The sequence below is a fragment of the Poromitra crassiceps genome, assembly GCF_964638095.1.
Source record: "Poromitra crassiceps genome assembly, chromosome: 1".
Classification (NCBI taxonomy): domain Eukaryota; kingdom Metazoa; phylum Chordata; class Actinopteri; order Beryciformes; family Melamphaidae; genus Poromitra; species Poromitra crassiceps.
This window is the reverse complement of record NC_139623.1, coordinates 125,050,574-125,076,251: the sequence shown is the minus strand read 5'-3', so window position 1 is coordinate 125,076,251 and position 25,678 is coordinate 125,050,574. Positions and strand designations below refer to the sequence as shown.

The following is a 25,678-nucleotide window of genomic DNA, read 5'->3' as shown; positions in this document are numbered from 1 at the left end:
GCTACAGATAATACATTTGCCGTTATACTGTATGTAACATTACATGGAAGGTTATCCACGGGAAGATTACTGTAACAACTTCATTACACACAACAACATTTCATGACTTTTCATAAACTTTCAAGGATTTTAACAATTCCATGAGTTTTATAGGCCTGGAAAACAAGATTTTGAAATCCCATGACTTTTCCAGGTTTTCCATGGCCGTGGGAACCCTGAGTTAAATGTCTCCTAAGTCCGTAAGTCTCCTTTACGACCAAAACCTTTACCACAGACTGACCAATTCAATTGTTTACTCTCTTGTGTGGATTAGCATGTGTGTCTTCAAGTGTCCTTTATTACCAAAACCTTTACCACAGACTGAGCAATTAAATTGTTTATCTCCTGTGTGGACTAGCATGTGTCTCTTCAAGTGACCTTTACGACCAAAACCTTTACCACAGATTGAGCAATTATATTGTTTATCTCCTGTGTGGACAATCATGTGTTCCTTCAAGTATTGTTTACAAGCAAAACCTTTACCACAGACTGAGCAATTAAATTGTTTATCTCCTGTGTGGACTATCATGTGTCTCTTCAAGTTTGCTTCATGACCAAAACCTTTACCACAGACTGAGCAATTAAATTGTTTATCTCCTGTGTGGACTATCATGTGTCTCTTCAACTGTCCGTTATGACCAAAACCTTTACCACAGACTGAGCAATTATATTGTTTATCTCCTGTGTGGACTAGCATGTGTGTCTTCAAGTTTCCTTTATGACCAAAACCTTTACCACAGACTGAGCAATTAAATTGTTTATCTCCTGTGTGGACTATCATGTGTCTCTTCAACTGTCCGTTATGACCAAAACCTTTACCACAGACTGAGCAATTATATTGTTTATCTCCTGTGTGGACTAGCATGTGTGTCTTCAAGTTTCCTTTACGAGCAAAACCTTTTCCACAGACTGAGCAATTAAATTGTTTATCTCCTGTGTGGACTATCATGTGTCTCTTCAACTGTCCGTTATGACCAAAACCTTTACCACAGACTGAGCAATTATATTGTTTATCTCCTGTGTGGATTAGCATGTGTGTCTTCAAGTTTCCTTTACGAGCAAAACCTTTTCCACAGACTGAACAATTAAATTGTTTTTCTCCTGAAGTCTTGTCATCACTAGTTGGTTGTGAATGTGAATTACTAGCTAGATGTAAGTATATAAAGTTCCTGGCTGGTTCTGATACTCCACAGTCCTCCTCACCATCAGCTTCTGTTTTCATCTGTTCAGTTGAGCAGGTGGCTAGAGGCTCTGCCTCTCTGTTCTCCTCAGTTTGGCTTTGATGAAGCTGTAAGGACTGAGGTTTTTCTTCCTTCTCTTCACTCTTCACAGGGACAACAGAGAATGGGAACTTGGTGATATCAGCCTCCTCCAGCCGTTGAAGCTGCTCTCCCTCCCTCCTGATCGAGAGTTCCTCCTGTTCCTCTTTAATGTGTGGGGGCTCTGGGTCCTCCTGAAGCTGCTCTCCCTCCCTCCTGATCCAGAGTTCCTCCTGTTCCTCTTTAATGTCTGGGGGCTCTGGATCCTCCTGAAGCTGCTCTCCCTCCTGACTGATCCAGAGTTCCTCCTGTTCCTCTTTAATGTGTGGGGGCTCTGGGTCCTCCTGAAGCTGCTCTCCCTCCTGACTGATCCAGAGTTCCTCCTCTTCCTTTTTAATATGTGGGCTCTGGGTGCTCTGGTCCAGACTGGGGCTCCACTCCTGCTGCTCAGCAGGAACCTCTTCTTCAATGACCAACAGCTGCTGGAGGTCTGGAGGCAAGACTTCTCTGTGTAACCGCACAGCGTCCAGCAGTTTACGCTGTCGATCGATCTCCTCTTTTGAATGAGTAGCTTCCTCCTCGTATTCTGCTATTGTTCTTTCAAACAGCACGAATATGTCTCCAACAGCTGCAGTTAGGCGCTGCTTCACCACAGCTCTCAGCTTCTGGACTTTAGACAGTTTCATTTTCACACAGTGACAGGAACTTTTCTGACAAACTTTATCATTCAAAGCTCAAATAGCTTCACAGCTAACATTAGCTTCACAGCTAAACCATTCATCTGAGTCCATGAAGTCTTCTTCTTCCTCTGATCAACGGAGCCTCGGTTCCACTTCTTATATCCGTTATATCATTTGCACATATTACGAGTCTTCTGTTTGTAAATTAAACTTCTCAAAGTATAAACGGGAAATAATATGCTACTGCTAACGTTACTCTCGTTACTTTCAAGAACGTTTGCATGGGACCGCGTCCCCACCACAATACCCAGAATGCCTTGCGTCACCGAGGCGAGCAGTCAGGGGGAGGGAGTTGATGGGGGAGGAGCCAGAACACAACAAAACAATCAGAGACAACAGTCAGCAACCATGTGGCACAGTCAGTCACTCAGCACCCTCTGCTGGATCTAGTTACCACATCACTTTGTTAGTTGGTGATAAATATAACACACCTATACTGAAATCTACATAGATTAATTGAAATGTGATTGAAATGTGTCTTTTTCAGATCATCATATAGTCTAAGATCTCTGACTGTGTATAAATGCTATACCTGGATAAATGAGGGAACCTGGCTTGTGGGGGAACACTGCAACAGCTAAACACTCGACTCTCACCCTGAATCAGCATTTTGCTTCACTTCAGTCCTGTAACAGTTTTGCAAACTGAATGCAACAGCAGCGTTTACACCTTCCATGTTTCTATCATTGTAGCCTACCTCCAATGTGTCAGATGGGTTGTGCCATGACAGGCTGAGCACTGGCTTTATTACCTTCCCTCCCCTGAATACATTAAAGAGACATGACAGGCTGAGCACTGGCTTTATTACCTTCCCTCCCCTGAATACATTCAAGAGACATGACAGGCTGAGCACTGGCTTTATTACCTTCCCTCCCCTGAATACATTCAAGAGACATGACAGGCTGAGCACTGGCTTTATTACCTTCCCTCCCCTGAATACATTCAAGAGACATGACAGGCTGAGCACTGGCTTTATTACCTTCCCTCCCCTGAATACATTCAAGAGACATGACAGGCTGAGCACTGGCTTTATTACCTTCCCTCCCCTGAATACTTTCAAGAGACATGACAGGCTGAGCACTGGCTTTATTACCTTCCCTCCCCTGAATACATTCAAGAGACATGACAGGCTGAGCACTGGCTTTATTACCTTCCCTCCCCTGAATACATTCAAGAGACATGACAGGCTGAGCACTGGCTTTATTTCCTTCCCTCCCCTGAATACATTCAAGAGACAGCAGCTCATTTGCACTACATTTTAACAGTAAAACATTAATAGAACTAATTGGAAAATTCAGAACTGTCCTCCTTCATAAAAATTAGAATACACACTTCAAACTGACAGACAGAATAAAGCAAGCCTACCAAACTTACCCCGGTCTCACCAAAAGTGCAGCGATCAAGAAAATACACACAGGAGAAGCTCTTTGCTAAAACAAGAATGTTTCAAGTAGCTCTTCAGTTGCAGGCTTAAATACTGGAGCAGAGGGCCAAGCCACACTCACAGCAATCAGCCTCAATCACAAGTAGCTGGCCACTTCAGGTGCCCAGGTATTGATGGTTAGAAAAATACAATCTTCAAACTTAACAGAATGAGCTAGCCTATAAACCTTATAGAATACACACTTCAACAAGTTTGAAAACAAGATAACAACAGGCAACATATACAAGTAACAACAATTAAGACATGGATCAGGGATGGAAACAGAGGGGAGGGAGGGAGAGTGTGGGAGGAACAGGGGCGAGACAGACAGAAGAGAGGGAAGTGGAAAAAGGGGAGGAGGCGAGGTAGGAAGAGGTGGTTAAGGGTAGGGGAGGTTGTAAGCTTGGGAGAACAGGTAGGTTTTCAGTCAGGATTTAAAGAATCGAGAATGCTCGATCTCCAAAGCTTTTCAGTTTGGATGGTGGAACGATGAGGGGAACAGTAGATGAGGATCGGAGGGTACGGTTAGGGCGATGGGGGAGAAGGAGGTGAGTCAGATAAGTGTGTGTGGGGGGGGGGGGGGGGAGGGGCAGGCTATGGGGGGCTTTGAAGGTGAGGAGTAGTTTGAAGTTAATGCGTTCTTTGATGGGGAGCCAGTGGAGGGAATGGAGGACAGGAGTGATGTGATCAGGGGACTGGGTGTTTGTGAACAGGCGGGCGTATGTACTGATGTATAAAGTGGCTCTCAGTACGTCCCTGACCCCTCCCTTCGGGGTGGACAACTTCCGCTTTGAGAACGCTAGTGGTAAAGGCGGGCGGAGCGGCAGGACAGCCCGAGGGGGATTACTATGTTTGTGAGATGTGACCTTTTTGGTGTAGTAGTGCACACACCACTTTTGTTTTCACTCCCATTTTCATATGGGGTGCCTTGAACTGATGAGGCCTGGTCCGGGTCCCTCACACTTCCCAGACGACAGCGCTATCCGAGCGTCGGGACAGTATTGCCAGTATTGAAGAGAGCTATCTGCCAGAGTAGCCTACCTACCAACGCCCAATCTGGGAACCCATCGGTTATACAAAAACAAAAAAAATTAAAATTCTCTAACCTGTGGGGGCAGCCCCGTTTCAATGTGGTGCAACAGGAACTCGAGAGGCGCGGTCGGCAGCCGAAGAAAATCCCGTTGCGCTCCCTGCAAGCTCTGCCATTGGCTCCAACCGACCGGCTCTGCCCATTAATGCATTTATTTTCCGCTGCCTGCGTGTCGCTCTCAAATCCGTCCGTCGCCATGAAACAACAACAACAACTCTAGCTCGTTGCTAGTAGCAACTAGCAAGCAGCAACTTGCTATACGCTGAAAATGGTAAGTGTTGACTACACACCGGTCACGTTCACTTAATTTTGATCGGGTGAAGCGCAGCATGCGTGCAAGCGCCTACCCTTCCTGTAACCTTTGTTTCATTTCCATGTTACAGATAGTGGTACAGTTAAATTAACCTGACGCTGCCAGATGGACGGTTTAGCTTCACATTACGTTTCACTAAACCAGTCCATCTGGCAATGCAGTAATCCAACCCGCTGACGGAGGCGGGCGCTTTTTCCAAGCTATTTGGCAGGTGATTGGATCACCTATCTGTCTATCACCGCTGGTGCGTGTTAACTTCAACCAATCAGATCGCCATGCCTCTGACGTCACGTTTGCGACCGGAGGAAGGTGCCTGTGCCTGTAAGAGATCTCCGTGGTAGTCTATCAGCGGAGACCTGCTGTGATTGAGTCCTCACCGTCCTCTTCGTCGTAAAGTCGCCTTCGAAGCATGACATTCGATTATAACGAACTAGTTGTGTGGCTTTAGCCTTCCCAAATGTTGAGGGTCGTTTTTTAGAATTTAATACATAGAATTGGGAACGTTACATTCAATTTCATTCAGACTGCCTGTCACTTCTGCGGCAGCATCCATGTTGACGAGTGAAAAGAACTACAAAGACCATGTACCCACTACTTGCCCAGACGCTTCTCAGTAGCGTCACACAGAAAGCCCGCCTAAGGCTGCCGCTGATTCGACGAGCCGACCATGGTTCGGGTTTCTAAGCCAATCATCTTAATATAACTGCCTGTGCATGACAAGATGGATTACGTAGAGAGAATCTCTTTTGATCTCGCAAGGTTATCCATCTTGCAAGCAAGGTTACAGTTAAATACCCCTAGACACAAGTTCATTTGAAATATTAAGACCAGTCTGTGACATACAGTAAGTCAAATTTGATATAAGAAATGACTGACTATTATTCTTGTATTCTCTACCACATACATTTCATACAAGTTTCATGTTGAAAATATGAATCTTGTAAAATTGTACAACCAGTACTGTATATCTTATTACATATGGGAGGTAGGCTACCTTGTGAACAGTGTGTGTGTGTGTGTGTGTGTGTGTGTGTGTGTGTGTGTGTGTGTGTGTGTGATTTCTGCTTTTGGATAGAGTCGTTTGGATAGAGTCCACTTTTCCTTTTTTTTTCTTTTCTTCCCCCCCTTTATTTAACCAGGTAAGTCATTAAGAACAAATTCTTATTTACAATGGCGACCTGGCAGAAGGCACAGCCTTTTGAGGGATAGGGGGTAGGGGATAAAATAAATACAAAGTTACTTAGAACAAATTAAAACACAAGTTAAAACATGGCAAGACAGACGGAGCAAACAAAACAAACAGTCGGAGCAGACAGGCAGGGGATAAGAACTAGTTCAGGAAGCAGTTGCAGGTGTCAGTGAATAAGTCCATGATAGAGTCTTTGAAAGCTGACTTGGAGATGAAATTGACCAGTTTTAGTCTTTTTTGTAAGCCATTCCAGTCTGTGGGCACGGCAGAATGGAATGACGAATGACCGATTACAGAATGAGTTTTGGGGATTTTCAGCAGGATGAGGTTAGCAGAACGGGTGTTGTACGCAGCAGGTGCAATTTGCAACAAGCTACACAGGTAGGGGGGTGACAGACCAAGGAGAGTTTTGTAAATTAACATGAACAAGTGTATTTTTGCAGGCAGATTGAAAAATGGTGTCACCATAGTCTAACATGGGAAGAACTGTCATTTTAACCAGGGTGAGTTAAGCAGAGAGAGTTTTCTCACTAAAATTTCTAACGATTAACTGGTAGCCATTAGAAGCCAAAAAGCAACACATATAGTACTGTATGCTATCAATAAAGGATCCCATTTGCTGGATGAAAAATTATCGAATGTGCTCCATGGGAATGGGAAGGACACAGATGGGTCCTTTGAGAGAGAGAGAGAGAGACACACATACATCACACACACACACACACACACACACACACACACACACACACACACACACACACACACACACATACATACACATCTACCAGCCTAACATGCACATGCACACACACACACACACACACACACACACACACACACACACACACACACACATTGCATTTTTTATTATAGGATATAGGGTATTGCACTGCTCTGACTCTATATTGCCCCCATGTGGGCTACATAAAAAATGCAAGCATACACATACTGTAAGTTTCAGGGTGCCTATAATGATTGTATGCAGATATTGTTTTGCAATGCAAGAGTCAATAATTGAATGTCGACTGCATGATTCTCAGAATTACATTATCATGCTGCTGTCAAGTCCTGTGGAAACATTGCTATAATTGTCTTTTATCAAAAGACAATGATCAAAAGTGGCCATGTTGTCTGCTTCGACACTGGAATGTAGCCAGGTTGGACACAGCAGGACCCAAAAGCCAGAGAGTCCGTTCAGAGTCTGTGTTCCAGGCAGCTGTCTGAGTCTGGAGCACGAGGATGTTTGTCTGGAGGAGTTGAGTCTGTAATGCTTCTCTGTGCTCTCCACACGCTGAACGCTCCCCACACAGAGAACATAATGGCGATGACTGAGAAGTAGCTGGCATATATGGTGAACTGCAAGAGAGTAAGGAGTTGACATGTGAAACAACACCGTGACGGGATGGACACTTAACCCCAACCCATTCTCACTCCCAACTCTCACTTTGACGTTGGGTCAGAAGACCTTGGCGTCACTTTTTAAGGGTACCCCTTTTTGTCATTTGTGGACGTGCAGAGTAGTCCAATAGAACTTTAGTTCCCACACATTTTCACGTCAAGGACCCCGAAACTGACAGAAATGTAATCTGACAGAAATTAAATCACGGTCTGACCCCATTTAAAGGACGGCTTTACCGTGGGGAATATGAATAAATAAATAAATGAATCTCACGCCCCTAAGGTTTTCGAATCCGTTGAAATTTTTGAAATTGGAGGTTCACTGCCAGAGATATCAACCGAAATCCACTCTGTGTGTGTGTGTGTGGGGGGGGGGGGTGGAGGGGCGGGTGCGGGAGCCCGAAATCCTACATTTCCCACAATGCACTGGGCTCGCGTGGCCTTCGTTTCCACGCCCACCCCTCAGGCATTTGGCTGATATCAAACTCCAGTAGGTGGCGGTAATGCACATATATGCTTGCCAACCGCCATAAAAGTCGAAGAAGAAGAAGGCTTCGACATAAAAAGATTTAGTATTACAAAAAATTGCCTCCAAATTGCACCAAATTTAAACGGTAGTATATATGTCGGGAGATGTCTTCATAAAAAAAAATTCATGCATTTTAAGGCATTTTCGTAGGAGTTACGCGCATCTGATGTTGTAACTATTTTATGTAAAAATGTGTAAAAACGGGTACATTGCTCAGCGTTGATTTCGTTACTTCAACGCACCTACTACTAGATGTAAAATTTGACGAGCTTTCCAATGCCGCCAGTCCTGTGTCTGTCCGTGCTTCCGTTCCCGAGATATGGTCTCTTTGCAAGGAGCTATGGAAAGCTAACCTAGCTACAGCAGTCTAGGTGGTGGAAAAAGATGGCTGCCTTTTGTTTTTGTTCAAGACCTCTGAAGGGGCGTGGAGGACCTCTAGAGGCGGGACCATGGCTCACAACAATTGTAGTTCATAGGTCCTCGACTTCCGCAAGGCGGACTTGGGCCAGATGACGCGAAACGCGTCGGCTGGCCCAAAAAATATGTGAGAGATGCTTGATATCTCTGGCAGTGAGCCAGCAATTTCAAAAATTTCAACGGATTCGAAAACCTTAGGGGCGTGAGATTTAATATATATTCATATTCCCCACGGTAAAGCCGTCCTTTAATAAGATTTTGGAGGTTCCCTCGCTTTTAGACGTTTTATTACAGAAAGTGTATGAAACCCATGACCACAATAGTCATACATTCTGTGATTGTCTTACTTATGGATGGAATTATAGGGAAAATCAATTATTATCCTTTTTGCTGGGGAACCCCCTCAATGACCCCGGGGGGTCCCTGGACCCCACTTTGAGAACCACTGCAATAGAATTTCCACAACGCCTGAAATCAATGCCAAAGGAGCGCCGCATAGGGTGTAGTGGTCGGGGGTGGCAGAGGTCATAGGGTGTAGTGGTCAGGGTGGCAGAGGTCATAGGGTGTAGTGGTCGGGGTGGCAGAGGTCATAGGGTGTAGTGGTCGGGGTGGCAGAGGTCATAGGGTGTAGTGGTCGGGGGTGGCAGAGGTCATAGGGTGTAGTGGTCAGGGTGGCAGAGGTCATAGGGTGTAGTGGTCGGGGGTGGCAGAGGTCATAGGGTGTAGTGGTCAGGGTGGTAGAGGTCATAGGGTGTAGTGGTCGGGGGTGGCAGAGGTCATAGGGTGTAGTGGTCAGGGTGGCAGAGGTCATAGGGTGTAGTGGTCTGGGTGGCAGAGGTCATAGGGTGTAGTGGTCAGGGTGGTAGAGGTCATAGGGTGTAGTGGTCGGGGGTGGCAGAGGTCATAGGGTGTAGTGGTCGGGGGTGGCAGAGGTCATAGGGTGTAGTGGTCAGGGTGGCAGAGGTCATAGGGTGTAGTGGTCAGGGTGGCAGAGGTCATAGGGTGTAGTGGTCGGGGTGGCAGAGGTCATAGGGTGTAGTGGTCAGGGTGGCAGAGGTCATAGGGTGTAGTGATCGGGGTGGCAGAGGTCATAGGGTGTAGTGGTCAGGGTGGCAGAGGTCATAGGGTGTAGTGGTCAGGGTGGCAGAGGTCATAGGGTGTAGTGGTCAGGGTGGCAGAGGTCATAGGGTGTAGTGGTCGGGGTGGCAGAGGTCATAGGGTGTAGTGGTCGGGGTGGCAGAGGTCATAGGGTGTAGTGGTCAGGGTGGCAGAGGTCATAGGGTGTAGTGGTCAGGGTGGCAGAGGTCATAGGGTGTAGTGGTCAGGGTGGCAGAGGTCATAGGGTGTAGTGGTCAGGGTGGCAGAGGTCATAGGGTGTCCGGTGGCATTGAAAAAGACGAAAAAGGGGTTCCCCAGAGTATTTGAGGAGTTGGGAGAGAGAAGGGGTCGCAACAGCCGACTCACCTGGGGGATGATGGGCAGACTGAGGCCTCGACTGTCGACCACGATGAAGGTGAGGATGGTCTGGAGGACCAACGCCACAAAGTTGTTTGCACCAAAGACCAGCGCATACCGCTCCATTGACAGGTCAGCTGCAATTTGAAACCTAAGACAAAAGGAGAGGGTGTGAAGGAATATATGTTTATGTTATTTATATATATATATCAGTGTTTGCCCTAGAACATTTTTCAGGCCTGGAGGGATTTCGAAACGTACCCCGACCGCAACGGTGGGGGCCCTCGCTGGTGACGCTAAACTTTTAGCTAACCTGTTCGCATCTATGTTCGCAATGGCATCCCAAGTATAATCATACTATTATGGCAGACCTGGGCAACTGGCAGCCCGCGGGCCACACAGGGGGCTGGAATTGCAAAACAAACAAAAGCCCTTTTTTTTCTTTTCTTTTTACAGTGCACCTGAACGCAACATGCAAGATACCCGCTCAATAAGTGCCCAAATGTTCGTGTCATTCTGGCCAATACTCCACTTCTGTTATAGCATTTCAGTCTGGAATATGGAATATCTTTCAATCATCTTTATGACTAAAAGGCTAAAAGTAATCTCATGTGTAAGAAATGACTGTTCTACATTGAACTAAAAATGTAAATAATTAACTTGTTGGTTTTGGATTTATTTAGCTTCAAGAGTACATTTTTGTTCATGTGACCCTCAACACTTTGAGAATCCCGGGCCACTTACTGATACTTATGCTTAAATTAAACCACTCATATTCTGGTTTATTTCAAGAAAAACATTTTGGCTAGTGGAAATTCTAATTGGCTGGTAACTTTAAAATCTAGCAGACATATTGGCAGGTAGTCAAAAAAGTTAATTTCAAGCCCTGCAGGGAGAGCAGGTGGTGACATAGGAGTGAGTGAGAAAAGGATCAAATATTGGTGTTTAAGACTGAATAATGACGTCACAACTGTTAATTTAAAATGAGTTATTCCTCTAAACCTGACTTCAAATGCCCCAAATTTTTCCGCACCGGCGCCATTCGGACCCCAAGCCTCAGCAAAAGCTGGCCCTCTGGTGGCGAGGACATTTTTTTGTGGTCCTCTCTATCATCAAAGCTCCTGGGTTACCCCCGGCAACAATCTGGGTTTCTCATGTGGCCCCCCATGAAAAATAATTGCCCACCCCTGTATTATGGGATCCGATGCGAACAGTTGTATTATGGGATGTGCGTTTCCCAGGCAACGAGGCCTATAGAATGGTAGGGGAAACACTGTATGTATATATATATATATATATATATATATATATATATATATATATATATATATATATATATGTGTTTTTTGCTGGTTTAACACATGCAACTGTAATTTAGTTTGTTCCCTATATTGGTAAATGGCCTGCATTTATATAGTACTTTTATCCAAAGCGCTTTACATTCAGTAGGTACATTCACCCATTCACACACCGATGGCGGCAGGCTGCCACGCAGGGTGCTGGCACACCATCGGGAGCAATTTGGGGTTCAGTATCTTGCCCAAGGACACTTCGACATGCAGACTGGAGGAGGCGGGAATCGAACCACCGACCTGTTTTATCCAATGCGATTAGTGGACGACCCGCTCTACTGCCCTGAGCTACAGCCACCCTGTGGCCTACCTGCAATAAAAGTATCAGATCTGAATCATCAATCTGGTCTCACCAATCTGTGTAGAAATAACATGACTTTACGTGCGGCATTGCATGCAGTGCCTACTCCAATTGCCAATTTTGCCTGCACGCGATATGCCTCGTCTGGGACATGTGTCCAGCAACACGTAAAGCTAACTCTCCAGTGTGAAAGATGAGGATTTTGTTCCCCCGTCCAGCCCGACCACTACACGGCGCCCGGCTTATTTCAATGACACGCTCACGTTACTTCAGGGTTACAGCTCCTGAGTCCTAACTCTCTGCCGTATCCACTGCACGCAATTGGAAAGTGTAAAGTTTTGTTATTTGTATGCAGATTGAAGGGAACGGGCTGGAGTCATACTGGGGTAAAAAGAAATGATAACAAAAACAATCTCTAGGCTATACTATCTATGCACTCTTACATGGCTATTGTTTGGAGCATGATGTACAGGGACTTGAAAAGGATGTAGCCAGTGTAGCAGACCCAGATGTTGCTTATGAAGGTCATGAGGAAGAGTGCTGCTGCACCCAGTCCAGAGAAACCCCCCAGGGCCAGCTCCCCCCACTGCTCCCAGTTCACCTGAGTGAAGCCGATACCATAGGCTGTCGCTGCACCTGCAAAACACAACTGGACTTTGTAGAGTTCTCATTTGAATCACCATTTAGGAGCTGAGCTTATATTTTGCTATGCATCAACATCATTTGCTCTTTGTGATGCAGTGGATATTTTGACAGCCTAAGGGGCCCTGACTCACAATGGATAGACAGTGAAGTATTCATGGAACAAGCTACCCTATGAATAATACCCTTATGCATTTTATTTGTACATTTATCAATTCAGTTATGATGGGCTACAGTTGTTTTACTGCTAATTAAATACACTCACTGACTTACGAACTTACTGCACTTGCCTTTTATTTATACTAGGCATCTCGCACGCTCGATTCCTAGGCGACCCTGCGGCTTGCCGAGCTGGCCCTGCAGCTCGTATTCACAGCTCGCATTCACAGCTCGGCCGCTGCGCGGCCCTGCCCGCAACTCAGCTGCTTTGTGGCCTTGCCTGCGCTATATTATACATTATATACGGTATGTATATATATATATACACACATATATATATATATATATATATATATATATATAAATATACACATATACAGTATATTCACACATATAGTTGGAAACCTCAAATTAGGGCAAACATATGCTATTAACTTATAGCCTTAATTAAAAGGCATCAAAAATTACTTTAGCCCATCCAAAATTTAAATCCTGATGCCATGGCTGTGTTTTATTGTGAATCATTATATATCATTTTATACAATAAATCTTCTTTGTGACATATTCTTGTTTGTTGTTTAGCATAACAGACGGTCCTGCTGATTGACGCATGGTTTAAATGACATTACTTATCATGGGCGGCTGGTGCATTTCTGTCACGGGGGCATACCAAAATTATGGCTGGGTGATATGGTTGAAATCAATGCCATGATAATCATAAGGAAGTCATAAGGAAATGAGCAAATATTGATGGTTAAGACCAATAATGACATCACAACAGTGTAATTCTGTTAATTTAAAATGAGATATTCCTTGCAAAATCTTGCTTCAATCTTTTTTTCCCGGTCGCTGGCGAAGGTCCCTTCCCCCGAAGTCTCACTCCTAACTTTTGGTGAAACTTGGCAGCTTTGTATTCGGCTGTATTTCCAGAACCTCCACTGTAGAGACTACACGAGACTATACTGTGCTCCTCAAACACTGACTGCACCGTGCCGTATTCTTCTACTTCCGACGGGCCCTAAGCAACAGTTGGCTTATAGGGAGGCCGTCTCTGCTTGACACATTCCACAGGATGACCACAATAAAGACAACGTTGAGAAGGCAATTGCTGCATTTGAAATGTAGTCTAGCTGACTGAATGAATAAATCTTCCTAGTACTGTTTCTGCACTGGAATTGTGTGACGTTGCTTACCGAACAGGTTGGACACTGCCTCCACCCCTCCATTGTAGATGCTAAAGTTCTGTGAAGGCTGCACATGCTCCCACAGCACCTGCAGGGTGCATGGTAGTTTAGGTCTTCTGGAGTAGAACGTTTCTGTTTTTCTAAATTTTCTCCTCCCATGGTTTCCTGCTGGTTTCAGAAGCAAGTCTTCTGGGACCACTATTGAAGCTATGACTAACGAAGCAATTTAATCTGACATTAGCCCTCCATGTCTAACATTCTAATAATGCATATACAGGCCCTGATCATTTCACCTATTTGTTCTTGCAAGATAAAAAAAATCTATTAGCCTTGCTCGGTGCGCCTTGCCCCCACCCACAACTCTCATTGACTTCATGCCTGACATCTTCATGCTTCACGCTTGGAAAATAGAACAGAATCCTGAACGATCACGTCAGCATGGCTTGGGCATGGCAAGCGTGTGGCTGGTGTGAATGGTCTCGCCTGTTAACAAGGATGCGGAAATGAAACTGTGTGCCTTCACCGTGGCTTGACTATGGCTTCGGTGTATGGAATGCCCGCTTAGCCTTAAAGCTGCACAGCAAAAGAAGTTGCAGCGGGAGGTTTTGGCTGGATGGCACGACAGCCAGCCCTATATAGATACGAATGTCGCTGACTGAGTGACTGACTGACTGAGTGATGACGTGAGAGATGGGAAAAGTACTGACATTCTGTACTTGAGTAGAAGTACAGTTACTTGTGTAAAAAACTACTCCGGTAAAAGTAGAAGTACTGATTCAATTATTTTACTCAAGTAAAAGTAAAAAAGTACAGGCTCTGAAATGTACCCAACGAGTAAAAGTAAAAGTATTTTTACCGTATCTTTCTGAATGACTGAACCTCACATCATAGAATATAATTTGAGGATAAAAGATCCCCTACAAATGTTTTACACATCTTAAAACTCTACTTTAAATAGTGTGCTATGGTTTTTCCACACAAAAAAAACCCATTAAAATCATATCTAGTCCTCCCTCATTAATATTTCCATGATATATGAATGTGCAAATAGTTAGACAAGTTTAACTGTGCTGGATACAAGGTGTCCCTTACAAAGTGCAGAATCACAATACTCGAGACTGATATGATACTGATACCTAATGGATAAGGAACTGAATGTCCACAGGTTGATCACATTCACAAATTCAAGGTTTATTATTAAGACAGAACTGTCTCTGGTGTTAGAACACCACCATATTCCATATTAGCTGAATGTTGACAGTGCACAAACTGAATGCATGTGTTAGAACAACACCATAAGGGGCCATGCGGTTATTTAAAAAAGAACGCTTGGAAAAGCCAGATTATTGGCAACTCTGGAAGCAGCGAGATGAAAATCCTCTTCTCCTGGGAGAAGACTCGAGGTGGGAGGAGTGAAGAGGAGCAGGGCGCTTTTTCTGTTAAACTTTCCTCAGCTTTCAGCGCCCAGAGCGCTGCGCTAAAAAAAACACCACCAGCTTTTAAACGCGATGAAATGCTTCTTGAAAGAGATGCGCGCTAAGCGCGTACTTATAGAGAATTAATTGCAAAAAGAGGAGCGCTAATAAGTGCTGGCTGTCTGCATGGCTCCTAATGTCTGCGTGTGTCTCCCCTCAGAGAAAATCTGTGTTTCTCTTCTTTGTCCACGCCCCGGAGGAGTGCCAAGTCATACTATTGGCGGAGCTGGAATGAGCTTTTATCAGCAGCGCTGGGAAACTCGTCTATTACTTCTGCTCCGTTCTCCCGTTTCTACTCGTTTTTAAATTACATTCTCGTGCATTTAAACAAAAGTAACAAACCTGTTTTGAAAATGTACACAAGTAAAAGTACAGATACTTGTGTTAAAATGTAACGAGTAAAAGTAAAAAGTCGTCAGAAAATTAAATACTCAAGTAAAGTACAGATACTCGAAAAATCTACTTAAGTACAGTAACGAAGTATTTGTACTTCGTTACTTCCCATCTCTGCGTGACACCATTGGTCAGTGTCAAACTAGTTAAGAGTTACTGTGCAAGAACCCTAAGATGGCAACGGTCACACTAGGCTTCAAAACGGGAGTCCAAAAATCAATGGGTGATGACACGCTGACTCCGCCCATATGTTTTATGTGGTTATGCAGGACGAGACAGGAGGTGAGGCGGTTTTGCCTTCAGAGTAAAAGCGTAGATCGTTACACTTTCGAGAAAAATTGGAGAACAATGCTGTCTTGGGCTGTGCAGAGCAACATAAATGGCTAGAGAAGTATAATAGTATAAAAGTATAATATTATAAACACCTCACACACCGTCCAACCATATTATAGCCTACTAGGCTCGACCTAGTCTTGTCCTTAAATAACCAGAAATCTTTGGAAGGGGACACGGACATCAGTAGACTAAATATCACTAATGGAAACTCAACAATGTTTCAATTAGAGGGGAATTAGAGAGTGCATTTTGCCTAGTTCAGCTGTAAATGTAGTTGCATTGCCCTCATTGCTGACCTGTACATAGTTGGCAGTCTGGTTGAAGCCACAGGTGGCCAGTGCCCACCACACTGACCAGGAGAGCAGGCGTCTGGAGGAGTAGCAGTGGCGGAAGTCCCTCCACAGCTGGAGGAGAACCTGGCTGCAGCCCTCTGCACCAGCAGCCTCCTCTGGGTCCTCAGTACTGGACCTTTCTCCTCCCCCCTCCTCTCCATTTTCATGTCCTGTTTCTTCCTGAGGTATTTTTGATGTGTGTGATTTTTGCTCTGCATCTGCAGCTACAAGGCTCCCTGTTGCCTTCATCTGCATCTGCCCAATGTGATTGCGGTGGAAGAACACGCTCCGTTGTGGCATGGGCAGGAAGATGGTTGTGAGGAGACCGATAGCAGTGAGGGCCAGAGTGAGGACCACGATGTTGTGATAGGACAGGAGGTTGAAGCTGACCAGCAGCTGGCCCAGCACAGAGCCGACTGTGAAGCCCAGGAGCTGCACGCTGCGGCAGTAAGATGTCGCCTTGCGATACTTCTCCACACCCACCACACTGTAATAAACAAAACGTAATGCCACTTGTTGCACACTCAAAATACTGCATAGATTTCAGTAAGAATGACCTTGCTGCAGTGTTTGATATCTCAACAGCCTGATCGGGGACTGCCCATTAGTCACCTCATTAGTCCGACACCTCAACACCTACCTCTTTATTTTTCAATGAGCAGGGTAGTGGGGTTGAGGTTAGGCAATGGTCCAGAACCTTCTCTACTGTCTCTCTGAGCCTGTTTCTTACTAGCCTGCAGCTCTAAGCTCTGCCATTGGTGCTGACCATTTCAGTCGGCAACAGAAGAAAATCCCGTTCCTCTCCCTGCAAGCTCTGCCACTGGCTCCGACCGTCTCTGACCATTTATAGATTTCCTTTCTGCTCCCTGCGTGTCCAATCTGTCGATCTCAAATGCCTCTGCCACTGTGACACAACAACAATGCTAGCTTGTTGCTACACGCCGGAAAGTTTTGACGAAGATTTGGACTGTGCAATAAAGCAGGCCTGCTTGGTACTTTCGGTGGATGGTTGAAAAGATAACAGAGCCTTTTTTCCCTGCTAGCCCAGAGTGGAGGTATGACCAGCCAGACTCTCTCCCGGTACAGTTAGATAGTCTGACAAGCAAGCAAGACTAGTTTTTGGCTATTTTGCACCATTTACTCAACACAATATACTTCAGTTATACCTGACAATGTACGCGACCCACCACACAAAGTATGAAAATCACCACATTCAATGACAATGAAATGACTTAAATGTGTTTTGGAGAAGATGCCATACAACAGTGCCTTTAAATCTCTATCTGGGCAAGAATTAGACTACGGTAGTTCATCCAAAGTGTGTGAGGGAGCGTTTTCTGAGTTCTTTCCTCCCAGCGGCTGTCAGACTTTTTAATTCTGTACACTCTTGAGTGAACAATGGTTTTTAAATTGCTGCTAAAATGGCTGCTAAATGCACTTTTTTCTAGCACTTTAATGTAATTCTGTGCTTTTAATGCAATTCTTAGTTGTGTAATTGCTATATTCAGTTTTTTTTTTTTACTATTGTTGAGCATACGTGCTATTATGTTGCTGTCTCTTTTTTTAACCCTGTCCACTTGCTGCTGTAGCACTGAAATTTCCCCTTGTGGGACGAATAAAGGATTATCTTATCTTATCTTATCTTAATTATGACATGGTCCCACTGGTGGTGGTCATATCATATATTTTAAGCTATTTTTGAGCATCTTCTACATTTGACAGATGATAGCCAGTGAGCTGCATGACCTGTAGATGTAGGAGAAGTAGGCCACCTCGGTGGCCGTCACCACGCCGTAGAAGAACTGCATGGCCTGCATGGCTGGCACGCCCTGCGTCCACAGCAGCAGCGCCTGCATGGTGACCATGCTGATGGCCTGAAACAACACCACAGGCTTGTACCGCAGCCAGTCTGTGAGCAGGAACACCGGCACCAGCACACACAGGTAGGAGTACGTCCACACCGGGAGAATCTCATTGTTCACCTGAGATCAAGGAAAAACACTAGTATGTATCCTACTGTAGGCTAAGCAATGAATCAGAATTATAGATCTCTTGTGTGTAAGGCAAGAAAGAGTATTGTTTGATAACAACAATGACTGAGTTTCCCAACAAAGAAGCTTCTTAAGAGTTAAGAAGCTTCTTAAGGAGTTAAGAAGCTTCTTAAGGAGTTAAGAAGGCTCCAAAGAAGTGTTTCCCAAACGCCTTCTTAACAGAAGAGAAAAATAAAAAAAATAGAAGGCTCTTAAGAAGCATCTTAACTGGAGCTGTTCACCATCTCGATGTGAGAGGTCCTCTGCGGCCCACTTGATGGCACTCTGAGCCCACCAGTGGGCCACGACCCAGTGGTTGAGAAACACTGTTGTAGAATAACCTAATCGTGGTCATGTTAAACAAGAACTTCTTTTATTAAACATTATTTATTTCAGACATTTAATGCAGTTCAAATTGCTGTATATACACAGCATACAACAAAATTGCGAGAAACACTACAGAATTTAAGCGACCTTGGGTTCTGTGAAAGGTGCTATATAAATCCACAACATTACAAAAGGAATCCATTCTGATTAGAGCAATATAGCCTACGGTAAAACATTTAAAACACAAGTAACCATACATAGAGGGGAGATTTTCAAGTGTTCCCCAATTTTAAACACTAAAGGGTGCATGTGTCACAGTGGTACATCCTTTGTCCTATGATCCTTATATTTTATATTCTATTGTGTGGCTTTTATCATTCTACAGCGTGGGTTTTATCAGTATTTATCAATGATATTTGTTTGCTTTTTATTTGTGTGCTGTGTGGTTTTAGTTAGGCATTCTCATTTTACTATTGCATGAGTGTGGTGTGTTAATTGCATGATTGACGTGATGGATCAGTAAATGGGAACAGCTGTGAACCTGGACTTGACCACACCCCCTTACAGCCTCAAGACATTCTTATTGGTTAACAACGAGACAAGGTGTTTGGAGATGTGCTTTTAAATGATTGGAGACAGGTGTACGGGAGGAGAACAACAGAGGAGCGCACTGACACAGACAGGCAGAGCAAGTGGATCGAGGCAGGACGAGTGGCTGGAACGGACCGACGTGGGTGACCCAGACCCGGACCACACACAGCGCCAGACGGGACGCGGAGGCGGAAAGGCTTGGTTCAACGCGCTTGATCAGCTAAGTACAGGAACGTGATCAGCTGAACCCAAGCCTTGTGTGTGTGTGAGCTAACCTCTACGCAAATCCAGACTGAGGGCATCATTTATTCTTTCACAGCAGAGCCCAGCACGACGCAGAGGCCAACGTGACGCAGCCTGACCAGACACAGCCAGACGAGTCGCCACGGACGGAAAGACTTTGTTCAACGCTCGCTATAAGCTAAGTAAAGGAACGTGACTCAACCAAGCCTGTGTGCATGTGCATCAACCTTCTTTGAATGTGGCTCCTGCCTGAAGGTGTCCTCTCCTCCTCCACAGCAGCTCTACAGCCAGCCAAGGTTCGGACCAGAGTGCTGTGACGGGACGCCAGCGACTCGGACGTTGGACTCTTCTACCCACCACAGCACCCCAGCAGAGCCTTCTCCTCCTTGGACATTTTTATTAGGATTTAACTGGACTTTTAGGAATTGTTGATTATTGTTTTTATTGACTTGGATACACTTTTAATTATTAAACCATTTAAACTTACCTATTTGTCATTGTCTCACCTTTTTAACAGTGGAACCATTTTAATTGCTGGTATTTTAAAGAACTCTGTGTGACACATGAAAGAAAGGAAAAAGGGAAAAACACAAGAGGAACAGTGGACACAAGTATCTCCTTTTGCCTGACGCGGCTGGATCTGCCAGTGTTTTGTCATTAAGAAGGTGTTAAGAATGCCCCAGACCCTTCTTACAAAACCTTCTTAACGAAAGATCATCTTAGCGCTAAGAAGCTTTTGGGAAACGCAGCCTTCTTAACGGAAGATAATTGGAAGATAATTTTAGGCTAAGAAGCAATCGGGAAACGCGTTGGCTTCGTTGGCTTCTTACGGAAGCCGTAAGAAGGGTCAAAGAAGCTTCTTAGCGCTAAGAAGCTTTTGGGAAACGCATGCCTTCGTAAAGAAGCAATTGGGAAACGCGTTTGCTTCTTAAGGGGGCCTTAAGAAGGGTTAAATTAGCTTCTTAGCGCAAAGAAGCTTTTGGGAAACCCAGCCAATATAGATTCAAGATTCAAGATTCAAGATTTTTATTGTCACTCCGTAGTACAAGTATCACGTGTGAAATTATTGTGCTGTGGACTCCGTTTACAACATAGTACAAATATAACAGGGCATATGAGTGCAAAAACAACAAGAGACACAACAAGCAATAAGGAAGTATAGTGATAAGACAAGTCAGAGACAGTGGCATATTCACTGCACATAGGTGCACATGTCATGTGCATACTTTAGACGTGCTTAAACATTTTAAATTTGACGTATTTGACGTACAGGTGCAAATAGCATATACCTAATTAAACATACAATTAAACATTAGACATACATAATGGTAGCAGCTACAGTACGGTACAGTACAGCTACTACACTATTTGTGTATGTTAAGGAGTCTCGTGGCCTGCGGGAAGAAACTGTCCCTCAAGCGATTTGTGCGTGCTTTTGGGACCCTGTATCTCCTCCCTGAGGGTAACAGGGAGAACAGGCTGTTGTGGGGGTGGTGTGTGTCTTTGATGATCTTCAGGGACCTCCTGAGGCACCGCTGGTTATACAGTTCCTGCAGTTCTGGCAGCTCACATCCTGTTACGTGCTGGCCCGTGCGTCTCACTCTTCTTAGCGCCCTGCGGTCCATGGTGGTACAGTTCCCGTACCAGGTGGTGAAGCAGCCAGTCAGCAGGCTTTCAATGGTGCCTCTGTAGAAGTCCCTAAGGATTTCTGGCCTTAGCCCAAATTTCTTCAGGCGCCTGAGTCCGTGTAGTCGCTGTTGGGCCTTTTTGACAACAGTGGCGGTGTGACCGGCCCATGTCAGGTCCTGGTGGATGTTGACTCCCAGGTACTTGAAGCTGTCCACCCTTTCCACCACTGTGCCGTTGATGGTGATTGGCCCTCCTGTAGTCTACAATGATCTCCTTGGTCTTGGAGACGTTCAGAGAGAGGTGGTTGTCCTGGCACCATTGTTCCAGGGGCCCACCTCTCTGTAGGCCGTCTCGTCGCTCCTGGAGATCAGCCCCACGACTGCTGTGTCGTCTGCAAACTTCCCGATGGTGTTCGAAGATTGAGTCGCCACGCAGTCGTGGGTGTAGAGGTCGTACCAGAAGGGGCTGGAGACGCACCCCTGGGGCGCTCCTATGCTGATGGTCAGTGGGGAGGAGGTGAGGTTGCCCACTCTCACCACCTGGCGGCGATCCAGGATCCAGTCACACATTGTTGTGTTTAGTCCCAGATCCTTGAGCTTGCTTACCAGCCTGGAGGGTACTATGGTGTTGAATGCTGAGCTGTAGTCCACGAACAGCATTCTCACATACAGTAGGTGTCCTTCCCCTCCAGGTGGGAGAGGGCGGTGTGGAGCACGTGTGCTACTGCATCCGCTGTGCTCCTGTTGGGGCGGTATGCAAATTGTAGCGGGTCGTGGTCCGGGGGGAGTGTGGGGCGGATCTGTGATATAACCAGCTTTTCAAAGCACTTGCTGGCTATGGGCGTGAGGGCTATTGGGCGCCAGTTGTTGAGGCTGGTCACTTTCTGCTGCTTGGGAATGGGGATGATAGTTGCTGCTTTGAAGCAGGAGGGAACTTGTCGGAGGGAGAGGGACTGGCTGAAAATGTCTGTGAATACGCATGCCAGCTGGTGGGGGGAGAGGTGGCGGGCAGGTGGTCGGGGGGTGGAGGGCAGTGGGGGTGGTGGGGGGGAGGAGAGGAGGAGGGGTGGTGGGGGGACAGAGAGGAGGGGTGATGGGGGGGAGAGGTGGCGGGGGGGAGAGGAGAGGAGGGGGGGAGTGGGGGTGGTGGGGGAGAGGAGAGAAGGGGGGTTATGGGGGGGAGGAGAGGAGGGGGGCTGATGGAGGGGAGGAGAGGAGGAGGGGTGGTGGGAGGGAGAGGTGGCGGGGGGGGAGGGGAGGTGGGGGGGAGAGGCGGTGGAGAGGTGGGGGGGTATAATATATATATTATATTAAATAAAATATATATATTCTTTTCACCTGACAGCGAGGTGTTTCACCAGCAGGACGTAGCATGTGGGAGGATCACGCTATTCCCTCCCAGTTCCCCTCCCGGCTGTGTAAAAGTATGTGTACATTAAACATTTGAGGTTTTGGTGGTTTGTCTTTGATGTTGCACAACTTACAAGGGAAACTAAAGCATTTTTTTTTAACTTTTATTTCACTTGGCTCTCAATGGAGGGTCATTGTGTTGGGATCGTTACTCAAAAAAAGGTAATAATACTCATCACTACTGTAATTTCAAAAGTAATATTATTCAAAAAGCGGAAAAGGACTCGCACACAGAAAAGCATGTAGACTAGGAGTCTTAATAAGAGATCATTTTACTTAGATGCACTGACAATAGTCCCTTGAGGACTGAAACGTTTGCTGCTTGTTTGTTTATATTCCTAAGTTTATATTCCTATCTTCCCCCCTGCCAGGGGGTTGCGTTTTTTTGCGTTTAACGCCAGTTTTAGCGCCTAAGGCCAGTGGGAAGATAGGGGCCTGTAACTCTAAGCTACATGTTACTGATGATGATCAGTTGATTCAACATAGGATATTGCAATAACACACAAGCCAAATGCTTTTGTCAATAAACATTGCCAACAATAATAGCCTTGTTGTATATTATTGTAACGAATCGGGTATTCGCCCAAGGAACCAGGAGACTTGAAGTTGGTACAGGCTTTTATTATGTGGCTACACATCAGCTCCTAGCGGTAGCTTCGCTGCTAGCTACACACACGTCCAGTCAGCTACCTCTCATAGCTTGACTGACTTCCGCCACGCAACAGAATGGTCACATACACACCGTTCCCCCCAGGAACAACCCCCACACATCAGTTCCTAGCTAAACACGGAAACACCCCAATACACGTCAAACCCCGGATCGCTACATTATCTCCTCCCGACATAGCCAGCTCCCACGCTGTCCCCCGGTCTCCGACAGCCTCTTGACACTCCCTGGCCAGGTGTCCCATCGCTCCACATAACAGCAGGCTCCCGGCCTTTCCCAGTACCGTTGCGCCGCGTACTTGGTCTTTCCCCCGGGACCGCTGCGACACCACCTCGCTAGATGGCCCGGTTTCCCGCATGTCCAACACAGTCTCTTTTGCGGCTCCTCCGGCCGTTCTCCCCGCTGCATTACCTCTGCGCTCATCAAATCCACACGCTGCCTGACTTCCCGCAGCGCCCGCATCACCTCCACTGCCCAAGCAGGAGTCGCTTCCACCAGCCGTCTGACTTCTTTCAACACACGGCTTCCATGCCCGCCAGCATCGAGCTGATCCCCGTCGTCAGCTCCTCTTTCCTCCGGTTCACCGATGGCCATTCTCCGCCTCGCACCATCGCACGTGGTGCTCTTAGCAGCTAGCAGTTAGCAGTTAGCACCCCTGGTAGCTAACCTACTACCGCTAGGTTCGCTTGAGCCCAAAAGCCGTATCACACACAGTCTCTTTTGCCGTTCCTTCTCTCACCCTCTCCCCTCTCGGCCGTCGCAGAGGGATATCGATCCCACCTCTAGACACCAGTGTAACGAAACAGGTATTCGTCCAAGGAACCAGGAGACTTGAAGTTGGTACAGGGCTTTTATTCTGTGGCTTCACATCAGCTCCTAGCGGTAGCTTCGCTGCTAGCTACACACACGTCCAGTCAGCTCCCTCTCATAGCTTGACTGACTTCCGCCACATGACAGAATGGTCACATACACACCGTTCCCCCAAGGAACAACCCCCACACATCAGTTCCTAGCTAAACACGGAAACACCCCAATACACGTCAAACCCCGGATCGCTACATTATCATGTATCTGAATGTCGCAAATATGATCGCAGAACGATCCATTAGTTGTCTGGTCAGAGGCAGGTTGGATAAAATGATCAGATATATAAAGATTAAAGATTGTTGATGTCGACTGAACATGAACAATGAACCAAAGATTGGACCAGATGACATGACGACGGAGAAACAACCGACCAACAGCAGCCTGCTTCAAATCAACGAATGCTTTATATTTCTTGAAATGAAATATGGTAATATCTGGTCGTCTGAAATCACTCTCTCTAGCTAGGCTAACTGGCTCATATTGTGTCATATTGTAACGTCTGAATCGGCATGTCATAACTTTATAATAGCATAATGTTACTGTATAGCCTGGATGACGTTAGCTAATGCTACCCATCCTTCCATTGGCATATGCTGTTTCACAGAGTATCTAGCTTGTGTACAGTATCTTAACAGACTGTATGCATTACATGCTACACCATTAAACATCAATATAATTGGTTCCTTTCCCATACCATGGTGGGCTGAACTGTACAGTATTGCTGTGAAAAAGTTACATTTGATTGTGTCAAGTGTTACACACGTGATCTTATGGGTTGACGATAAAGGATGTTTTCCAATCATGACACGTTAGATTGCCATATTTTTTACTGAGCTTGGCGGAACACAATTGTGTATCAGCTTTAAAGGCCCATTCCGTCGGTTCTGGCGAGAAATAAATGTGCACAAAGTGTTTTTTATTGGCAATGAGTGAATGCGCCTTGACGTAACTTAAAAATGGCGACCAGCCGTTCAGAAGATACATGGAAATACCGCAGTTTCGAAGGGGTTAGCATTTCCCGCCACAGCTAGAGGATGTGACGTCTGCGCGTTCATGAGCCTGCCTCTTGTCCTGGCTCCGGCGTAAACAAAGAAGACGGCTAACATGAAATGGCTAACGTTACGTTTGTCGCTAGCTGCTAGCAAAATGAAACAACAACACAGACTCCAGAAAAAGTCCACACTAAATAAATAAATAAATATTTATCTAATGAAGCCCGTCTGGCCAGACAGCAGCAATGTGACCGACATCGGGGGGAAACTAGAGTCAGGACTGTGTTTTCGGTTCATGAAGGGAACTTGCTGCTTGTAGCTACTGTAATGTGGTTTTGACCAGATAACGTTAGCTGCTTGCTAATGGATTTTCAAGATTCAAGATTTTTATTGTCACTCCGTAGTACAAGTATCTGACCACCTGGTCAGAAACTCTGCTAACATCAGGTGGGCGCGGCTATATTCTCTGACAGCGTGTGGTGTGCCACAATCACTCATGTGGAAAAATGAGCGCACAACGTGAGCATGAAAGAGATGGAGACGGCGATGCGGGCGTGATAAACTAATTTTTGTCCATGGACCACATAATAACACACCCAAAGTATTATCTTATCAAATCTGTCTGTACATGTATGTGCACTACAATTTACAGCAGTTATGCCATCTTCTTTGGTGTGTGATTATTTTCAAAGTCACATTTGAAAGACCAGATTCAAATCACGCATTTTCAAACCTTTCAATATTATGTGAAATGTTTCTCTATCAAGGGAAATGGCAATAACAGCTAGTAATGACAACAGAAAATAAACACTGAATGTAAAAAATAATAATATGGGGGGGGGGGGGTCCGACAGTCCCGTATTGCTGGGATGGAATGTTGGCAACCCTAGCGGTGGT

General features: G+C 45.6%; 1 protein-coding gene across 1 annotated transcript in view; it reads right to left on the bottom strand.

Annotated features, from left to right (window-relative positions):
- Positions 1–7,247: 7,247 nt before the first annotated feature.
- The window catches only part of LOC310785337 (thiamine transporter 2-like), a gene marked incomplete at both ends in the record, with an annotated part of 29,594 nt that continues 11,163 nt past the window's right edge, over positions 7,248–25,678 (bottom strand). The window contains 6 exons of the mRNA XM_083646375.1: positions 7,248–7,409; positions 9,862–10,003; positions 11,949–12,141; positions 13,500–13,578; positions 15,991–16,513; positions 17,773–18,008. Of these exons, the coding sequence (XP_083502501.1) occupies positions 7,248–7,409; positions 9,862–10,003; positions 11,949–12,141; positions 13,500–13,578; positions 15,991–16,513; positions 17,773–18,008 (1,335 nt within the window). The remainder of the gene's footprint in view (positions 7,410–9,861; positions 10,004–11,948; positions 12,142–13,499; positions 13,579–15,990; positions 16,514–17,772; positions 18,009–25,678) is intronic.